This window comes from Muntiacus reevesi, chromosome 19, assembly GCF_963930625.1.
Source record: "Muntiacus reevesi chromosome 19, mMunRee1.1, whole genome shotgun sequence".
NCBI classification, from domain to species: Eukaryota; Metazoa; Chordata; class Mammalia; order Artiodactyla; family Cervidae; genus Muntiacus; species Muntiacus reevesi.
In genome coordinates this window covers 36,055,178-36,076,399 of record NC_089267.1, presented here as the reverse complement: position 1 = coordinate 36,076,399, position 21,222 = coordinate 36,055,178, and the positions used below count along the sequence as shown (strand labels likewise).

The following is a 21,222-nucleotide window of genomic DNA, read 5'->3' as shown; positions in this document are numbered from 1 at the left end:
AACTAAACATATATTTTTTCCTTAGATCTAGCATTGGCAATGCTGAATTTCTTGGCATTTTGATGCAGATGTTATATTAACAATCTGGCTTATTTTATTTTAGCCATGTCTGGTCTAGATTAGAAAAAGGAAATACAGAGAATAACATTTATGCTTTTGGTCTTTGAAGGCTGTTCATACATTATTTAAAAAAGGTAGAAACTGATGGAAATGACTGGTTTTTCTATTTACATTTCTTTTGTAATTTTTCCTTCTTATCCTATGTCTTAAGGGTCAAATAAGAAGGCTTAGATTCCTTCCAAATGAAATACCCTAGAATCAAAATTTGAGTTAGACAGCAAAGGTGAACTGTTTTATTTTCCTGAATGGCTAAGATCTAGGATGCTGGCTTTATCTGCTGCCGAGAGGGACATTTATTTCTTAATTAGATGAGATCAGCTAATCTAGGTTTAATCTTACTTTTTGAACAAATCAATTTTAACTATAAAATATTATAGGGAAAGAACACTTTATTGGTAGATGCAAAAGCATGAAACAGTAAGGATGGGAGCAGGGGATGCTTGAAATGCACACCATTTGTTTTTATTATGTATTATGGGCACCGAAGGAAATACAGCGAATGATTAATCTTGGCTCAATACATCCCTTGTCCTGGAACACGCTCCCTCTACCTCAGTGTAAAGATACGAATCTTCCACTGTGGGACCCTTCACTGTCACTGTGCCCTTGAGATGTACTTGTAGTTGTCATCCAGCTCTTAATATGTAGGATAATAAAAACTATGGAAATACACAAATACTGTATCTTAGCAGACTGTGACCCAAGTAAATTCCCTTTATCTTAGAACCAAAGCAATAGCCTGTTTTTTGTTGGTAAGCCAAAGGTTTGCTTTCAGCGTGCTATTAAGATAGTCTTCAAAGTGCAGCCTGCATTTATGAGAAGCTGGAATATAAGTAAGTAAACCCTCAAGAAGAAAGGTAAAATCTGTCAATTTTATGTTTTAAGGCAAAGAACTCTCCCACACCCCCTGTTGGTTTTTCTTCTGGACTGGGGACCAGAACATGCACCTGTCTGGTTCTAAGGACGGCATCAGAGAGACGGCGCAGGATGACCTGGATTAGTGGACAGTTTACGCCACTCTAAAGGCAGAGTTTCCACTGTGAATAACTGAGAAAAATGTGACTCCTACTCAACTCTTGCATTTTAGAGACAACATAGCATGTAATTTCCTCTACTGGAAAGGTATATTGGCATTTCACTTCTGTGAAATGCGTGGAAAGGGAATGATTTTTTACATACAATCTTTTTTTTTTTCTTTTGGTTGTGCTGCCTGAGTCCTAACCACTGGACAGTCAGGAAATTTCCTACTCTCCACATTTATTATCGAAAATGGTAGTGGAGATGAGTGCTCAAAGTCCCAGACAAACAAATGTGAAAGAAGATTTTATATGAGCTTGAAATGGTAACACTCTAACAACAGGTTCTGGCACACAATAAACACTAACAGTAGCCATTACTTTTATTGCTGTTAATAACAACAGTGATTCCTTGACATGGAGCTGAGCCAGTAGAGAGTATATTTACCTTGGATTTTATCCCTCATATTGTGGGCTTGCTCTGCAAGCTGAGTTGCGTGGTTAATGGTATCCATGCTTTCCTTCTGAGCCAACTGGACCTTTCTTGAAGCTTGGCTTTCCTATAAATAATCCGTATAAACACCAGATTAATTTTACGAGAAGGAAAGGCTGTGTATGCACATGTGGGGGTGGGTGAGCATAATGTATTCTATAAACATAAATTTCCCTGACATGAGAAAGTTCTGTAACATATAAAATGGACTCATGCAAGAAGACGGATGTGATGACCAGCTTTAGAATTACAGATGCTATTTCTATTCCTAAGCCATCAGTCACAGTTCAGTCCAAACCACCCATCTTTCATAAGTAATCTACCCTTTGAATTTTTACTGTATCTCAAGATGCCAGACTAGGGAATTATCCATGTCTGCTGATCAGTTTGACATTGTGCTGACTGAAATGCTTAAGGGTTCAAAGGGAAACATGTTGAGAAAGCAGGCAGATCTCAAAATGTTCCATGCATCCAGTGACTTCTGGGTGGTCCAGCCACTGCTGCAACTAAATTACCACAGAGATTGAAAGAATTATGCTCACCAGGCTAACGCTATTTTCAGTGCTGCTTCCAAATTCCCATCAACACTGGAGGCACTTGTGTACAAATAATTACTTAAGCAGCTTTGGCTCAGAGTGAATGAAGTTCTTCTCTGAGAAGCTGATTTCATTCTTTCAACTCTGTTTCAGAACTCACACATAGGATCTGTCAAGTTGAAATCCCAACTCAAATGTGGCTCCTGAGGAAAGGATGTGTGGGCGTGCATGTGTACATGTGTATTTCTCTCTGAGTGTATAAAGACAGAAGAGAAAGTAAAGTGAAAGTGTAGTCACTTGGCTGTGTCCAAGTCGCTCTTTGCGACCCCATGGACTATAGCCCACCAGGCACCTCTGTCCATCGAATTCTCTAGGCAAGTATACTGGAATTCTCTAGGCAAGAATACTGGAGTGGAACGCCATTTCCTTCGCCAAGGGGTTTTCCCGACTCAGCGATCGAACTTGGGTCTCACGCATTGCAGTCAGATTCTTGACTGTCTGAGCCACAAGGGAAGCACATCTTAAAAAATGGTTCAAGGCCAGGACACCAGCCTGGATGCACAGCATGGGGATGGGGACTTATTCTGGCATCAGAAAGACGGATTCAAGGGTTATATTTAGGCGGTGGGACATCTCCTCAGTCTGGCATTTGACCAAGCGCCCACTTGCCCTGCCCAGTGTCTCTCTGGCTCCGCTCTGTGACAGACGCGCTGTACCTGACTGGACTGCCAAGTGACCTGCTACACGGAGTGCTGGCTGGCAGGCCCCCAGAACAGGAGAGCGGCTGTTTCAAATCTCTCTCCTTTCATCTCTTGTTCCAGCAGGAGGATCAGGCCATGATTTTACCTGGAATGCTTTTATGCAACCCACTCCAGTAGTCTCGTCTGGGAAATCCCAGGGACAGAGGAGCCCAGCACTTCAGGCCATGGGGTCACAGAGAGCTGGATGCAACTGAGTGACTAAACCACCACCACAAAGCGAAACCCAAGCCACTGGCCCTTCAAGGAGGAGAATGCAGAAATGGCATCCCAGCAAACACATACCCCAGGAGCTTTTCATTGGCATTGTATCCCAAACCCCTCCAAACAAAGCTCCCTGTGCTGCAGACTGCAGCTCCTGCGCTGAAATGCACGCTCTCTGAATGGACACAGCAATCTGAGTCACATGTTCTTTCCCCACAATTTCAATCTCCCTCCTGCCCTGTTCTAATGCTTTCTGGAAACACAAGCTTTGTGGTCACTTTAAAATTATATGATGCAGAAAATAAGATGAATCTTATTCTTGATATCATCCCTCCCTGTTAAAAAATAGGGGCACAGACCTATAAAACATCTAAAATTTTTTTAAGAAGTTGATTTTTGGTCCAGTTTAAATTCAGTTATATTTACAAAGTACAACATGCATATTTTTGACTTTGGCTTCATCCTTCAAGGGAAAGGTTTATTGTTATTACTGTGTTCATTTATTTCTTGATATGGAAACTCTGAATTCACTGAAGTAATGAAAGACAGCTAGAGGATAACTCAAAGACAAGCTCTTTTGACCAACACCAGAGGGCGCTTAGATATACATATTTAAAAAAAGACAGCAGCAAAGAGGAACATCTGTTTCTTTAAACTGCAAAATTACTGGATATAATATATAGTGATTCCTTATTCGAAAGTTCTACGGTTTTCTATAACTTTGATTATGGGAGGAAAATAGCGACATGGGCACATGGTAAAACAGGTGCATCCTGGTCTAAGGAAAACTGTATTAAAAAGTTAGCTCACAACTGTAAGCTGCTTGATGTTTAGCATTACAAATGGATTAATCATTTACTCACTTCAGCAGTGAATTCTGACACACATTTGATGTAAAAGGCGGCAAGAATTTCATTTACTATACAGGGCATAAAGTATAGTATACCTAGAATACTATTCTAATAAGTGGGAATGATAATCATTATCTAGGATGATAATCATTTATTTAAACATGACACTTTTGAGAGTGAAAGGGGATCTTTTAATAATAACTCTAAGAGAAACATTAAAGAGAGGCAGTGCTGGACAAAATGGCAGTAGGAATACTGGTGTGCCACTTCACAATCTGTACGGTGATGTCTACTTGTGTGAGTTTAACTATCTCCTAAACACTGAGATACTTTTCCAGCCTTGATCTCTTCTCTTGAGCTACAGACTCAAATTTCTGGCATCCACTGGTACTTCACCTGAAGAGGTCCAGAGAATCCATTCTGAATTATCGGTCTTGGTCATCTATCTTAACAAGTCTAATAGCTTACATCTTTGCAACTCTTCATATTCAACTGGTCGGTCACTGGATCACTTTTATTCCACTTGCCATTCTGGCCTCTCTTCTTGTTCCCCACCACGGGTTTCAGTTTATCCTGGTTCACTGCAATCTCCTTTCCAGTGAATACAAGGTAGCAGCTGACTGCTCTTGTTTGGATTACTGTGACAATCTACTAACTGGTGTCCCTGTCTTCAGTCTTAAACTCACCAATTTATCATCCCCACTGCAGAGGAATGTTTCTGAAACTTCGCACCTAATCAGCTCATGGTTGTAGGTAAATGCTCCAATATCTTCCAAAGTCCACAGGATGAGCATGGTGGGCAAGGTTCTTCACAATTTGGCCTCTGAGAACCTCTTCAGCATTGTCTTCTGCTCCTTGCTTTACAGTTAATCTTTTGCAATGCCAAGGCTGAAGTTCTACAGTCTTGTGGTCAACTGTAATTGAAACATACTCTGACTTTTTGTCCTGTCTTTTTATCAAGATTGGAGATGAGGTTTTTGATGTATGGAAGTGACCTACTTTCCTGCCAATCCTAAAGGTCTTCATACATGCTGCTGTAGCTGAAGGAGTAAGGATGAGACGGAGGAGATGGAGAACTGTAGGGGACAGTGTGGCACCCTCCTGACCCAGCTCTTGGGAGACTGGGCTCTAGATCCAGATGGCAAAGGGCAGCACTGAGACTGGGAGAGGGTCACTATCTTCACTTCTGCTTGTAGCCTAGTCCACTCTGGCTCTGAGCACGGTGCCTTTGGGAACATGGGAGAGTGGAATCTTGGCAGAGGCTTTGGTATTTCATTACAGACATGATCAGCAGTGGCAAAATCGAGGCTTTTTTGAGCAGCAGCTCTTTGGGAACACAAATGCATGGGCATCCTTTAGGGGTTTCCCAAAAGTTGCTGTTTTCCAGTCACTCAGTCATGTCTGACTCTTTGCAACCCCATGGACTGCATCACGCCAGGTTTCCTTGTCCTTCACCATCTCCTGAAGCTTGCTCAAACTCATGTCCATCGAGTTGGTGATGCCATCCAACTATCTCATCCTCTGTAGTCCCCTTCTTCTCCCGCCTTGAATCCTTCCCAGCATCAGGGTCTTTTCTAATGAGTCAGTTCTTCACATCCGGTGGCTAAAGGATTGGCACTTCAGCTTCAGGATCAGTCCTTCCAATGAATATTCAGGGTTGATTTCCTTTAGGATTGCCTGGTTTGATCTCCTTGCTGTCCAAGGGACTCTCAAGAGTCTTCTCCAACACCATAATTCAAAAGCATCAATTCTTCAGTGCTCAGCCTTCTTTATGGTCCAACTCTCACATCCATACATGACTACTGGAAAAATCATAGCTTTGACTCTATGGTCCTCTGTTGGCAAAATCTGCACTTTATTATTACGCGGTCTAGGTTGGTCATAGCTTTTCCTCCAAGGAGCAAGTGTCTTTTAACTTCATGGCTGTAGTCACCATCTGCAGTGATTTTGGAGCCCAAGAAAATAAAGTCTCTCACTGTTTCCACATCTATTTGCTATGAAGTGATGGGACTGGATGCCATGATCTTCATTTTTTGAATGTTGAGTTTTAAGTCAGCTTTTTCACTCTCCTCTTTCACCTTCATCAAAAGACTCTAGTTTCTCTTTGCTTTCTGCCATAAGGGTGGTGTCATCGGCATATCTGAGGTTATTGATATTTCTCCTGGCAATCTTGATTCCAGCTTGTGCTTCATCCAGCCCGGCATTTTGCATGATGTACTCTGCATATAAGTTAAATAAGCAGGGTGACAATATACAGCCTTGACGTACTCCTTTTCCAATTTGGAACCAGTCTATTGTTTCATGTCCAGTTCTAACTATTGCTTCTTGACTTGCATACAGGTTTCTCAGGAGGGAGGTAAATTTCCCTAAGTATAGGGTGGGAAAAGGCAGTAGGATTTATCAAAAGAGGGCTAGAGGACTTACATATGGAAGTTGAGGGAAAAAACCAGTAACTTTAAGTTAATATAAACTGTGAGATTTGGGTTACATTAGATTCATGTAACAGCTACTTTGCATACAGAGGGTACAGTTGTCCCCTGAACAATGCAGGGGTTTGGGGCACTGATACAGTTGAAAATCCATGTATAACTTAACAGTTGGCCCTCCATATCTGAGGTTCTATATCCTTGGACTCAACCAGCTGTGAATCATGTAATACCATTGTACCATAGTACCAAAAAACACCTGTGTGTAAGTAGACCCTTGAAGTTTAAACCCGTGTTGTTCAAGGATCAACCACATTTTCAATTTTAAGAGGCAACATTACTGTGATTTTTACCACACTGTGGGAATCTACAGTGAAGTTCTTCATTTTAGTTAAAGCTAAATATTGTTAACTTTTCTTGATAGAAGGCTTTCTAAGACAAAGCTTTTATTACACCCTTGTAAGAATCAATTATGAACTTTTCTACACCAAGGGCTTAAAGGATGCTTGAGAAGTCATTAAGACTAGCTCTGGGTGTTTGTTTCAAAATGTTTCAGCAGGTTCTTGTACCATCAGGACTGCTGATGTCACAACAAGAAGGATGTTATTTTCAGTAAAAATCAATGGAAACAACTGGGTGAATGTTCTAGTAGCTTTATCATCAACTTCCTGCTTTGGTGGTCTGTTCTTGTTGTTTAGGAACCGTTTCTACTGTGATGTTCCTTTGAAGCATACATTATTTCCTCCCCATGAAAACCTGCATTTAATTAATATTGGAAGTAGGAAAACTGTACAAGAAAAGAATCAGTAACTCTGTGTCTAAGCTATGGGAGGAACTAATCTTGGTGAAAACATTTCCTCAAGAATTTGAGACACTTCCAGCAAGTTCCAGCCATGACATAGAAATGAAATTACAATGAGTTTTCACAAAGATTTCTTTCATGGTATTTTCCTTTGAAATTTAAGAGATCTCAATGCTCCTCAAATGTTGATGGTTGGGTTAATATGCTCTATTGCATGGAGAAAGGGGGACACAATTTTTATATGCATTTAAAAGCAGCTGAATCTTCCAAGGATTCAATTAGAGTAATTCACATATTTAGAAGCATAATCTCTTAGTTTAAGAGGTCCAAGGTCAAGAGATTATCAGAGTCATTTAAACCATTATTTTTGTAGAAAATGAGAATTGTTTCTGAAAAGAACAACAGTTTGTGTCAAATACTAGTATCAGAAAGCAGAAATTCCAGGGTACTCTGGGCAGAACTGGTGGAACATAATCAGGGGAAAAAATGTGTTAAAGATCTTAGTATATTAAACATGGTGCCTTGGAGCGTAGTTGCATTTTCTTTTTTTTTTTTATTAGAACAGAGGATGGATATTTTTCCATTAGACCCTTGGGCAATGACTTTGCTCGTGTTTTGATGTTTTTGTTAATTTGTGAGAGCTTTCACAAGCCACATTTCCCTCAACATTTTTCTTAGTCTCACTGACTTTTTTCATTTATTTAGTTGTTTTACTGAGTATTTGCAGTTTTACCTTGTCAAATCTATTCTTTCATTTACTATAATTCTTCACACTATGTTTAGTTGTATTTTTATTTCAAGATTTAATAATTATCTAGTTCAAAGGTTTTCTTGAAAATTTTAGATTTAAACTAAAGTCTTTAATCTGTTTGAAGTTTATTTTATTAATAGTATATGGTAAAAAATGAGGGTCCGAAGTGTTCTTTTCCCCCTGCCAAACTGCAAAATTGCTTTCTCAACACAATTTCTCCTCTTTCCTTTTATTATTTAATGCAGCCTGTAGCAAATACTTAAAGTTTATATTCTATGTAATAAAGTTTACTTCTGGACACTATAGCTCTTAGCCATAAAATGTTAAGGCAAACAGCTGAATGAATATCCAAATGAAATATATATCAATGATATTTACCAGCAGCAAACACAACGAAAGTTCCCCATAAACATGGTTTTTCAAGGAAAACAATCAAAATGCGAAGATATAGTAGAGACTTTATCCTCAGGTCTTGCCTTGATTTATTTTAAGGCACCTGGGTCCCTGTATTTTTTCTGGGCTGTGTTAAGCCTCAATCATTTGTGACTAGCCAGTCTCACACTAGCTAAATCCCTCCTTGAAGTTAGTCTCAGAAACCGAATACATACCCTTTCAGCTAATTCCTCCATGTCAGACTGAAGGCTTTTCATTGTGTTTTCAGCATTGTTGATTTGTATCTTTCTTAGGACATACTGATTTTCTCTTTCTGACAATTTTGTCTGTGGATTAAAAAAAAAACAACAAAACACGCATTTTTCTATAGTCAGTAGATGTGCACACCAGGTTTATAAAAATACACAGAAAACCCTTTCAGTGTAAGAGGACTACAGTAGAGAGTCAGCCTTTATTCTCAAAATAGTGGGGTCTACAGGCTACTGCAAGCTGGCATGAAATCTGAGGTCTGCCCGAGGGGACTGAGGGCTCTGGGGACAGAAATTGTGAGCTCCCCTCAGCAGGCTGGAGATTCTGGTGTGGTTCTGGGAAAAGGGTACCTTTTGCAAATTTGCAAACAGGCTCAATATAGACGGGCAGTGGCTTTGCGTGTCTGAGCTTTAAAACTTCAGTTCTGGCAGGTCTTCAAGGAAATGATAATCCACCTTGATCAATGAAAATGGAGTTCTAGAAATTCAGTTTCCTCTTTTTAGTGTAACGAGAACAATTATTTTTATTTCAAACCATTTGCCTGTTTCATTCCCATTTTTGAGGAGTTTGCACCAGGTGTAGCTTCCCTTCAATTACTTTGGAGTAAGTCCTCCAATCTGGGCACTGACTTCCTGTCAGCTACAATATTATTATATCTGATATAATAGCTATTTCTACCTTGAAGCTGTCCTTTTGGGGAAAGAGGATTCAAGCAGTATCAAGAGGACCTAGTCTGGGTGACTCCTCTGAGAATTACTGCCTTCATGTGTCCAAACAGATGAGTCTGGACAAAAACAATTCCTAAACTGGGAATAGAGTGCTTACTAAGACTTCATCCAGCTTTACAACTTTGTGATTTTTGTTTTGTTCTACACTTTGTCATTTGGGGCAATTGCTGTGGATATTATTTGTACCTCCTAAAAGCAGAGAATTGAGCACTTTCTATGTTAGATACTATTCTGACTGCTCTCTATATAACAACTCACTGAATTCTCTTAACAACCCATGAGATAAGTGTAATAATTATCCTCAATTTCAGATGAGGGAAATGAAAACTAAAGAGGTTAAACAATTTACTCAAGGTCACAAAGCTAGTAAGTGTCAGAGCTGGGATTTCAATCTAAGCATTCTGGTGTCAAAATTTATGCTCTTAACCACTACGCTAATTTGACTAACAAAATAAAAAAGTATGCTGGTATTAGTTCTATTAACCTTTTAGCTGATTATCATTGTTTTAAAAAGTATCTGTTGGTTGTGATAGAAGCCTATAATTAAGAGAGGGAAAAAACACCTCTTAAAGCTTAGAGATATAAGCACTGTTACAGTTTTTGACTACTGTCTGCCTTTAACTTGCTTATCAGATTTAACCACTAGATCAAGGAAGAGAAACAGAGCATATGAGCATGCTTCTGTGTTTGAGTGTGTGTGTCAGTTTGGAAAACTGAGAAAAAAATGTGTGTCAGTGAGATGGAATGGTAAGGGCAGGAGAAAGAGGGAGGAAAGAAGGAAAAAGAGAGAGCAAGAGTGTATGTATTAGTTTTCAGAGAAACCCACGAAAACATAGCAAACTAAGGTAATAGTATGTTTGTTATGTTGACTTAAGTAACCAATGTATAGCTCAAGAAAATAAGACTGTTTCTTCTCTATAATGTATAGAGGAGACATGTATAGCTTTATACATAGATACTAGTTTTTCAGTCATTTCATTTTCCATTAACCTTTTTCACAGATGACAGCTCTTGGTTTAGGATGGAGCACATTAGTATAATCAACTTTTCATAATTTCTGAGGTCTGGCAATATGTAATATAACTACTGGACTCAGATAACAAAAGGGTAGGAGGTACTAGGAGTGACCCTGTGAAACCAGAGTGAAAATACACAGAAAGTACACCATTCCTGCATACTTTGAGGAGGTAGATGGTGGAGTTGATTTCGTTCACGTGCCTATGAGCTGCGGCACCAGATGATACACTCAACAGGCCAGATTTGCTTTCTTCAATTGAGAGCGCTGCTAACCGAAGGTCATCAGTCAGATCCCAGATGCATTTATCGCAGCCTGGTGGTACAACGGGCATGTCATTTCCTCAAAATCAAAGGTCAGCTGTGAAGCATGCTGCTCTAAGTTGGTCATTATATGCCCTCCCTTGGTTAATACTATTTGTATTTTTGTTTCCTGAGGAGCTATTCTGAACCACGGAACTAGTCCTTATACTCAGAGCCTCAGATGACCAAAGGGTACGCTGGCACTATCCCTGCTTAAAACATAAAAAGCAAACACGCAGCTGAAAAGCAGGTTACCATGAACACTAGTGGCTGAACTGAGGAGGAAAGAAGTCCAAAGGGCAAGGCATCTGAGAGACGGTGGGGGCTGAAGAGAACCTTCTCCCCACTTTTCTCTGGTCAGGGGAAAGCCGTCTGGGAGGACGCCCTCCACATCAGGCTGTGGGTTTCCGCTTGGCGCCGGCCAGTGAAGCTGGAACTCGCCTGCCACTTCTCTCCTAGCAGCTTTCCTGACTGACTTCAGGTTCCAGGGCTTTCTCCTCACTCCACGGATGGCCCGGTGCCTCCCCACGGCCTGACCTCCTGCCTGAACAGGTCGGCAGGACCTCACTGTTTGCTAATATTACTCTCTAACGGCTGACGACCCTGCACGTGTGGTGCTGCTTCCTGCATTTCACATTCGAGTTCCCTGACCACTGTCATCACCCCCACGATCCAATGCCCTCCTGGGACACAGTCACTAAGGACACTCTTTGAAAATTTTCTGTTTCGAACCTCTTCCGCCAGATGTACTCTTGTCTAGGGAACTGATAAATGGAGACTACAGGGTTAATGGTTGTTAATATGTTAATTTGTTACTTGAAGTTAAATGTGGTCTTCCTCATATGCTCTAAGGAATGACTCCCCAGCCAGTACATCAGGCTGGTGGAGGAGACACATAGAGGCCAAGCAGGCACTGATGTCCTTAAAGCGACTGTGCACAGGGGATCACCTATGCTGTCAGTATGCAAACTTTGCCCAGCCTCTGCCTTCCATCCTATGTCACCATCTAATATGGGATTCATCGTGATATTAATCTCTTGTGCCCAGAGAGACTGAGAGGCCAAGATGTTTTTGTTTGGGGGAAGGGATATCTAATATTAAAGTAGTCTTTAAAACACTCTACTTAAAGCCAAATATTAGTTACTTTCTTGATAGAAGGTTTTCTAAGGCAAAACTTTCCTTAGAATTCTTCTAAGATTCAATCATGGGCTTTTCTAGGCTACTGGCTTAAAGAGTGCTTGAGAAGTCATTAAGACTGGCTCTGGGAGTTTGTTTTGAAATGTTTCAGCAGGTTCTTGGACCATTAGGACTACTCATGATTTGAATTGGGCTTCCCTGATAGCTCAGTTGGTAAAGAATCTGCCTACAAGGCAGGAGACTCCGGTTCAATTCCTGGGTCGGGAAGATCCACTGGAGAACGGATAGACTACCCTCTCCAGTATTCTTGGCTTCCCTTGTGGCTCAGCTGGTAAAGAATCCACCTGCAAAGTGGGAGACCCGGGTTTGACCCCTGGGCTGGGAAGATCCCCTTGGGAAGGGAAAGACTACCCACTCCAGTATTCTGGTCTGGAGAATTCCATGGACAATATAATCCATGGGATCCCAAAGAGTCGAACACGACTGAGCAACATTCACTTTCACTTTCATGATCTGAATGACAGGACAGACAGGAAAGAGAGAAGGCAGCTCCTTTTCATAAGGACTGAGTATTATATTACTGGTACCACTTCAGATTTGGAGTGATCTGGGGAAAAGCCACTTAAATCTCTTGTTGGTACATGAGTTTACCGAATGTTGTAAAGCATTGTCTATGGATTACATTATCTGAGGACCTGAAGAGATAATATACAAAAAGGACCTAAAATGAACTCAGTCATTGGGAACTGTATTTCCAACTTTACCTACTAAGTAAGACCTTGAACTTAAAGACTTGACAAAAATAATTTTTCTAAAATAGAGCTGTTTAAATGCAACCTGCTATTTGTCAATTGGAATTAAGTGGACTGAATGTCTTTAGCTTGGGGTCCATTTGGTTGAGGCACAGACAGGGTTACAGCCAATGGTGGAACTCAGGACAGTTTCTAGAGAGGGTGGGATTGCATAGCTCTTCTTAATCCTACACCTGCAGCGCATTAGAGAAAGTGGGGTTAGTCAATCATGTACTGTTATTTTTACTTATGGTTGGGCAGTCCGTGCCTGTAGGGGACTCAAAACCTTCTTCCAAGCACTCTCCGGTTATGCTGTCACATGGGCCTCCCCCACAATTGCACGCTATGGGAAAAAAAACAAGAGATTAGGGATTCATTTTCTTAATGCCTAAAATATCACAGTGTTTTGTGGTTTGCAGAAATCCTTGCTATCAGTATATAATTCTTCAGTGGGGATTAATTTATATTCTTTCTTGAGATCATGAGAAATACATGATTTAGTGATTACTCCTCTTACCCAATTAAGCCCCAGCTTGGTGAGACTTTCAAAGGTGACCCTGGGCTAAAAGTAGATAAATCTCCATGTTCTAGGATTCCTTTCCCAACTTTTTGAGATTCTGACATGACTCTGCAACTGCTTCAGTCCAAAGAGATCCGGGTCAGTTTCACAAGGTAAAAATGATCACAGAGTCCATCATTCAGCTGGAATCCAAGTCATCCTTTTATCGCAGTCAGATTCTCCAGTTTAATCCAAGTCTAGGTTTGATTACTGCCAGGTGTGAGGGAGGAGTTGCCCACTAGGAATGAGTGAGGGGACCCAAGGGCGATTCTTGGCTCCTTACAGGGCTTGACCCTTGGCAAGACTGACTCCAAACCTCCCAATGATGGCTACCAGTGGGATAGCAGGGAACAATGTTGTGAAAAGAATTAGGACCATATTTACATGAATTTAGAAGACTTGAGGGCCCATTATTAATCTTTGATGATTTTTAAGAATGCTTTTTGGGGAAAAAACAAAAACAAAACCTCAATCTCACCAGACTGTTCATTTTCCAGTGCATTTTGGAGTGGAGATTAATTTTTAATATTTATAAAGGATTTCTTCAGTTATGTGGGCTAGCAGTAAGCTGGAATAGAATTGTGAATTTCCTCCCACCTCTTAACTGTCTTTACAGAATAATCATAAAAAATTGGCTTTAAGGATAACATACATTTATTACATTTTGGCTGTTAAATGTTCCACAAAATACAGATTTATGAAACAGTTCAGCAAGGTCATGCGTTATTGCTTCCAACATGAGTTTCTTTTCTAAGAGTGATCTGCATCCGTGTCATGAGTTTAGTCAATATTTTGATGCCAGTGTTCAAGTCTTTGGCTTTGCCAGCCCTCTTTCTGACGCCCACCTCCTCTCTGTCCCTAGTCTGACTGGACACAGTGCTCCTCTCCTCCCTCTGTTATCCTCGGGGTTATGCTTCTGTGCACACAGCTTTCCTGGAGGCATGGTTACTTTTCTGTGACTTTGGCAGATCATATTTGTTTTCTTCTCAATTTCAAACTCTTCACTTCTTAAAAATCTCTTTAAGTGGAAACCTGTTTCAGTGAGAGCATCTCCAATGAAGCAAGCCACAAGAGCACAATACCTCGTCCTCAGTCTTCTTCGTCTCAAAGGCACATAAAAGGAGGGATACTCAGTCTCAGCCTCCCTTTAATCCTGCAGGAAGGCAATTTAACTTTACTTCTGAAGAGCTTCACTCTCTGAGGTAAATGGATTGGAGAAATCCCAAATAAAATTGGTACTTTTCAGTCTAACTGAAGTCTAACCAGGAAGATACTATCCCTGAAATATTTTCTCTGATAATTTGAGGTAATAGGGGATGAAACTGCTCCTGGATTTGCTATTTCACTGAAATGCTAATTTTTACCAAATATAACTGTAAAGAAAGACATAGTTTGCAGAATAAGAAAATTGATGTGAACCATGCAAGCTTTCATCCAGTCCTCTGGTCAATGATAGGTTATCTGCGGAAGTTTGATTTACTTCTTTGGTCAAAACTGGAAGGACATAAAGATGCTAAGACAAAAAGTCACGGGTGTTAAGTGTCTCATGGTCCATCCTACCCACTAGCTAAGTTACATTAGTCTTGATAAGAATATCTACCCCTATGAATGTGGGATGCATACCCTGAGACTCCATGTTACCCTGGAAAGTGTCAAGGGGTAACTGCAGTATGCCCCCAAGAGAAATTCACCTAAACCTGGCGCTGACAGAGCACCTCTCCCACCGCACGGGCAGCAGCCGGGCGGCCGCGGAAGTGTGCACGGCACTGTACCTGCACAGTTCTTGGCTCTCCTCGCATCTCCATAGTACCCAGGTGCGCACCGTTCACACTTGAATCCAGTGGTGTTGCGTAAGCAATTCCTACACTGGCCAGTGACCTCATCACAGTCTTCAAAGATCAGGTTAGGATCTGAATTCCCACTGCAGTCACATTTCTTACAAGTGCTTCCAATCAGCAAGGGGTTTCCATAGTAACCAGGAGCGCATCTGAAGGGGAATCACACGTTAAAAATTGAGCATCCATAGTTTTCTTCCTTTTTGTCTTCTTCCCTTCCTAGAAGGAAGTATAATGAATCTCTCTGGACTGTTCTCCCAGAATTAATCCCCCCTCTCCCACCTTCCTGTAGAACCGGACTTTGTTTTTAAGAAACTACCCTTCTCCGTTGTGTTTCAGCCCATTCAGTTCAGCAAGATCTTCAGGTGCAGGAGTGTCTGGCTATAACCAGTTTGTGGGTATTTGTGGTTACACCCCAATGACTGGGAGGCACTGCTGCCATAGGATGGTGGTACTAGATATGCTAAATGTGGCCATGAGATTTGCCACTAGGGCACAGCTAAGAATTGTTCTGGACAAAATTTTAATAATACCGTTACTGAGAATCACTGGTATATGTTCCACCTTGCCAGAGTGATTGTTCTGATAAACTAAACCTGAGCCAATCAGTGCCTGGCACTGTCCCAGTCAAAATGGTTTGGCACAGGAGTGATTCAATTGGAGTGGAGCTCCGGCTCCTGTTTGAGGGCTCTGTGAGGGCATTCTCTCCATCCGCAGGTGAGTAAAGAGGCAGGCAGCACTACTGGCCCTAGCAGCCATCCTGTGACTGAAAGAAGACAGTATGGAGATGAAGCAGAGGGCAGAGCTGAGGGAGTCCCACAGAGAGGTGGAGTTGCAGCCAGATGGCCATTACTCTGTAGGTTTTAGATATATAAGCCTACAGAGGCCAGATACCTAGCTGCATTTGTTGTGGGGGCAGAGCTGATGCCTATGGTCATGCCAGCTGGCCCTTAATGAAGAGAATCCAGCCCAGTTGGAGAGCAGAGACTGAAATCTTTCCAGCCTTTGCTGGCTTTGCCAAGTTGCGTGCTCTGGGTGGGGCTGCCTCTGCCTGGAGGAAAAATGCCTTTCTTTACTGTTTCCAAAAGATAACCTGTAGGCCAGCAGAAGCCCTGCTGAGCGTGACGGGACCACAGCTCTCATCTGAGGGGGCAGGTGCTTCTCAGATCCTATCAACTGTTTCCACAATGTACCTGTGAGGGAATGATCTGTCCTGTAAATCTGTTTTTAAAGGAAATGTTGAAATTTGGATTTGTATGTGAAATCTGTTTTTAAAGGTTGCTTCAAACTTTGTAAGAATACTGTTTGAGCCAACATACACATTTTCTGGCTGGCTGTTGTCCCTGTTTTGCTGTGGACCCTAAATCATTATTGAAGACTGGCTAAGGTGGGTTGAATAAGCTTTGGGAGTGGCTGGAAAAAATGTGCAGGCACACCATCAAGGGACTAAAGGTTGGGCACAGGAGTTAGTTTTGATGAGAGAGAAAAAGGAAGAGAGCCAGTGAAGGTTTTCATGTGTGATAAAAGTGATGGTGAGTGAAGCCAGTGTTGGCGTTAAGAGTTCAGGGTGGACTGTGGGCTGGAATAGGAGACTGGGGTTGGGTGGGGAGGGCCTTGGGTGGAACCCTGGCCTTGGGAGTGGAAAGGAAGACTTTCCAAGGAAACCAGTAAGACCCAGCCAGTAATAATAAGACACCACATTTTTGAAGGCCTCCATTTAAAGCAAAAGAATTATGATTCAGAACATTTGAAAAACAGAGAAATTAAAAAAAAAATCACACCTGTAATCCCAAGACCTTAACAAAATCACTGTTCAACATTTTGCATATGTTTTCCCAGGCTCTATTCCTGTCTCAGTTTTTTGATGTAATCGTAATGATGGTGTATGTTCAGTCACTTGCATTGCATCTCATGGCTTCAACTAGGTAAGTTTATTTAGTTACCACAGACACCCAGGAGGGAGGGCACCCAGGTCTGGCATTCTGAGGTTGAGAGGCTAGTTTGATTTCCCAGTCTCACACAGCCAGGAAGTGACAGCATATGACCCAGACTCTCTGACCCTGATGTTCTTTTCTTCACTCCACCCTGGACCACACTGCTGCTGCTTTACATGAATGACTGAATTCAACCAACAGAAGGACAATTCATGTCTATTTTGTGTAAGGCGTGGAGAGACAGGAAGAGGAAGAACACACAGCCTATGCACTGAAAGAACAGGAAAGGAATTAGGCATAATTATACAAACTCTAGATACCGAAGACCTATGAAAAAGATAAGATCGAATGTTAAGTGCCACACAACCCACAAAGAGGAAACGTTTGATACATTTTGTTATTCATATTCATGTCTCTGTACCTCAAGTGTACAGGCCCTCTGGTTCCCAAGTCAGCATACATCATTCCTCTGTGGAACTCACGGCTGGATTGAATTTCTATCCTGGGTTGCTGTCTACCAAACAGAATATTGGGATTCTTAGGCTCACTAAAATGGGATGTGGATCTGCCACCTCAGTGTGCAACTGGGAGCCTGAGGTCCGGGAGTGAACGGACCTGTCCAAGCTCACAGAAGCCAGATGCCAGTTACTTTCTTTTCTCTGTTTGATTCCACTGTATTTGATCTCCATAGGCGGTCTCCTGGTTTTCTACAAGAGAAAAACCAAACTTTCTCTTCTCTAAGTTAGAATCTCAACCACAGTAGATATCTACTTTGAGTTACTTTGAATTTCAAGAACATCTTTTGGTGGCAGTCTCAGAGGCAACTCTGAAGTCACAGTCCCAACTTCAACCCTACAGATGTTATAGCCTGAGAACGCAAAGGTTTTGTACTAAGCCCCCTCTGACTCCAACTTTACAGATGAGGAAACCAGACGATGAAGAAGCAGGATGACTGGCTCACCACTACAGGGCTCAAGCATTGAGTGGGACTCCCAAGTTTATACTCTTTCCACTCCACAAGTATGGCATTAATGAGTCAACTAATTAACCCATTAATGATATAACAGGTGAGTAATCAAATGCTATCTATTAATATGCCTAATTGCTGCCCTCCAAGAGTAAATTACAAAGAATACAAAAGGACCAGGAATTGGATTCAGAGTCAGCACTGGAGTCCAAGTACCCAGGACTGGTGCACTTTTATGTGCTTCTGTAATTTCACTTCTAGTTGTATTAATGACTTGATTCACTCAGAGAAAATAGAGCTGATAAATATACAATGTAAATGAAAGAATAGTGACATATGAACTTTGTCATTTCAGTCAGTGATCATATCATTTGGCAAAATGGGGGGGAAAAAAGATGTGCTTTTTGGAAAAAACATTTTGGTTAAAAAAACATTTTTGACCAAAAACTATTATCTGGGGAGTTTTTGTAGTGCTTTCCCTGTCCTCTGCTCTTCCTCCTTTGCTTCTCTTCCCAGGGCTGCATTCTAGTCCTCACTGAATGCCTTTATCAAAGGCGCCAAAATTCCCAGTCCAGGCGGCACAGAAGCTTTTCTGAGGAGGACGAGGCTCTATAGTCATTTGGGTTAAGTTAAACAAAGAAAAAAAGTATTTGTTACACAGCAGGTGCCAGATAAATGCTCTCCACTTCTCTATGAAAGACTGGGAACTAAAGCTAGGGAAATATAAATAACCCATTCCAGGTCACAGGGCAAGAATCCAGAAGTGGAGCAGGCAAGAGTAGGCTTAATAAGATTTTTGTATAGAAAACAGGTCTGACAGCTTAAGTTTGAAAAATATGATGACTGCAGAATCAGACTAAATCACCAAATCATAATATGGTGCATGTTCAGTCACGTCTTACTCTTTGTGAGCCCATGGGTTGTAGCCCTCCAGGCTCCTCTGTCCATGGGATATTCCCGGCAAGAATACATTTCCTACCCTAGGGGATCTTCCCAACCCACAGATCGAACCTGAGTCTCCTGCCCTGGCACGCAGATTCTTTACCACTGCGCCATCTCAGAAGCCTGAATCATAATATAATCCTCAATAAATGTTAGCTTCCTCTTCCTCTTCATTACTTTTTTCTAACTTCAAGGTCATTATCAAAATCATTATCACTGTCATCATCATAGTCTCTGATGATATTATGTTCGTCTTTTCCTGTTAGGATTTTCAGATTCCCTTAAATTTAATTTGCCCCATTCTTCTTTCCTGATCCTTAAGCAACGAGAGCCACCTAATAAAGGCCCCTCCATCTTTAAATAAAATGTACTACTGAGGAGCAGAGGGAAGGTCACTCTGAATGAGAATGAGATTCAAAACTCCTGTCCATATGATTGTTCATTTTATAATTATTTGCGTCAGAAGATAACTTACTTTTGCAACCCCTAATCAATTCTGGGTCTTTGATTTTCCAGGCTTGGGGTGAGAAGTAGGGGGTCAAATGGTGCCAGAAATGTCTGACTCTTTTCACTGCATCGAATCTTTTTAAAGGAATAATAAACGTTTTGGGGTTTTTTAGTAAAAAAAACGTTTTAAAGAACCATTACTGAAACAAATGTAACTCAGTGCCTATAATATTCTAGATATTGTAATGGGGGAAGAATGAAGAGAGACAGAAATAAGACACTACTGTTGAGAAGCTCACAGTTCAAAGAGATTTTTAAAAATTGTTTGACTTTGAACAAGCGGCTTAACCTCTCTGTGTCTCACTTTCTTTCTCTGTAAATAAGGATGAAAATGGTATCTCATAGGATTTTTCTTTGAGGTTTAAATATATCATTGCCTATAAAGAAAGTGCTGACAATAGTAACTAGCATACAGTAAGCACTTATTATTTTTACCATTATCACTATCATCATCATCTAAATTGCAACAATATGTGGTAAGCTCTACAGCTGACCCAGTGGGTGTTAAGAGCAGCAGGTCCAGTATGGGAAGTTTAAATTACGAGGTGAGACAGGGCTTTGGGAAGAGACAGGCAAGGCCCAGAGTAGGCTAAATAACTCGGACCTTACTGGGAAGACCAGCATGTTTGAACTATTTTGCACAGTACTAAAGAAAGAGGCTCATGTCTTTCCTATTTTAGACCAGTGTTGCTCAAACATGTATGTTGTATGGATCCTTGTGAAAAGGAAAACATTTACATAGACTATCTCTTCCAGTGTTCACTTAAATCATCCTTAAATACTTCAAACAGAAAACTAAGTAGTAACTCTTTATGTCTATGACTTTTATGTATCTTGAAAAACCAGGATAAATTTTCCAAATAAAACACAACAAAACTATAAAATGAATCGAATTCAAATTAACAGCATCATTCAGGAAACAGATGATGTTGTCGCAACTGAATGACCATTCGTAATGTGACATGGTAGAGGCCTGTTTGACTTCAGCATGCATGGCCTGCCCGGTGCTGTGTGATGACTCAGTTCAGTTCAGTTCAGTTGCTTAGTCGTGTCCAACTCTTTATGACCCCATGGACTGCAGTTTTCCAGGCATCCCTGTCCATCACAAACCTCTGGAGCTTGCTCAAACTCATGTGCATCAAGTCGGTGATGCCATCCAGCTATCTTGTCCTCTGTCATCTCCTTCTCCTCCCGCCTTCAATCTTTCCCAGCATCAGGGTCTTTTCAAATGAGTCAGTTCTTCGCATCAGGTGGCCAAAGTATTGGAGTTTCAGCTTCAGCATCAGTCCTTCCAATGAATATTTAGGACTGATTTCCTTTAGGATTGACTGGCTTGCTCTCCTTGCAGTCTAAGGGACTCTCAAGAGTCTTCTCCAACACCACAGTGCAAAAGCATCAATTCTTTGGTGCTCAGTCTTCTTTATCGTCCAACTCTCACATCCATACATGACTATTGGAAAAACCATAGTTTTGACTATATGGACCTCTGTTGTCAAAGTAATGTCCCTGCTTTTTACTACACTGTCTAGGTTGGTCATACCTTTTCTTTTAAGGAGCAAGCATCTTTTAATTTCATGGCAGCAGTCACCATCTGCAGTGATTTTGGAGCCCTCCAAAAGAAAGTCTGTCACTGTTTTCATTGTTTCCCCATCTATTTGCTATGAAGTGATGGGACTAGATGCCATGATCTTAATTTTCTGAATGTTGAGTTTTAAGCCAACTTTTTCATCCTCCTCTTCCATTTTCATCAAGACGCTCTTTAGTTCTTCTTTGTTTTCTGTCATCAGGGTGGTGTCATCTGTGTATCTGAGGTTATTGATATTTCTTCTAGCAATCTTGATTCCAGCTTGTACTTCATCCAGCCTGGCATTTTGCATGATGTACTCTGCATATAAGTTAAATAAGC

General features: G+C 41.2%; 1 protein-coding gene across 2 annotated transcripts in view; it reads right to left on the bottom strand.

The window, feature by feature from the left end:
* LAMA4 (laminin subunit alpha 4) overlaps positions 1 to 21,222 on the bottom strand; it is a 146,155-nt gene that overhangs the window by 69,153 nt on the left and 55,780 nt on the right. Inside the window, exons 5-9 of one of the 2 annotated variants that reach the window (XM_065911803.1) lie at positions 14,904 to 15,118; positions 12,820 to 12,915; positions 10,506 to 10,657; positions 8,566 to 8,676; positions 1,585 to 1,696 (exon numbers count right to left, since the gene is read on the bottom strand). In XM_065911803.1, the coding sequence (XP_065767875.1) occupies positions 1,585 to 1,696; positions 8,566 to 8,676; positions 10,506 to 10,657; positions 12,820 to 12,915; positions 14,904 to 15,118 (686 nt within the window). The remainder of the gene's footprint in view (positions 1 to 1,584; positions 1,697 to 8,565; positions 8,677 to 10,505; positions 10,658 to 12,819; positions 12,916 to 14,903; positions 15,119 to 21,222) is intronic. The other variant, XM_065911804.1, reaches the window with a different exon arrangement.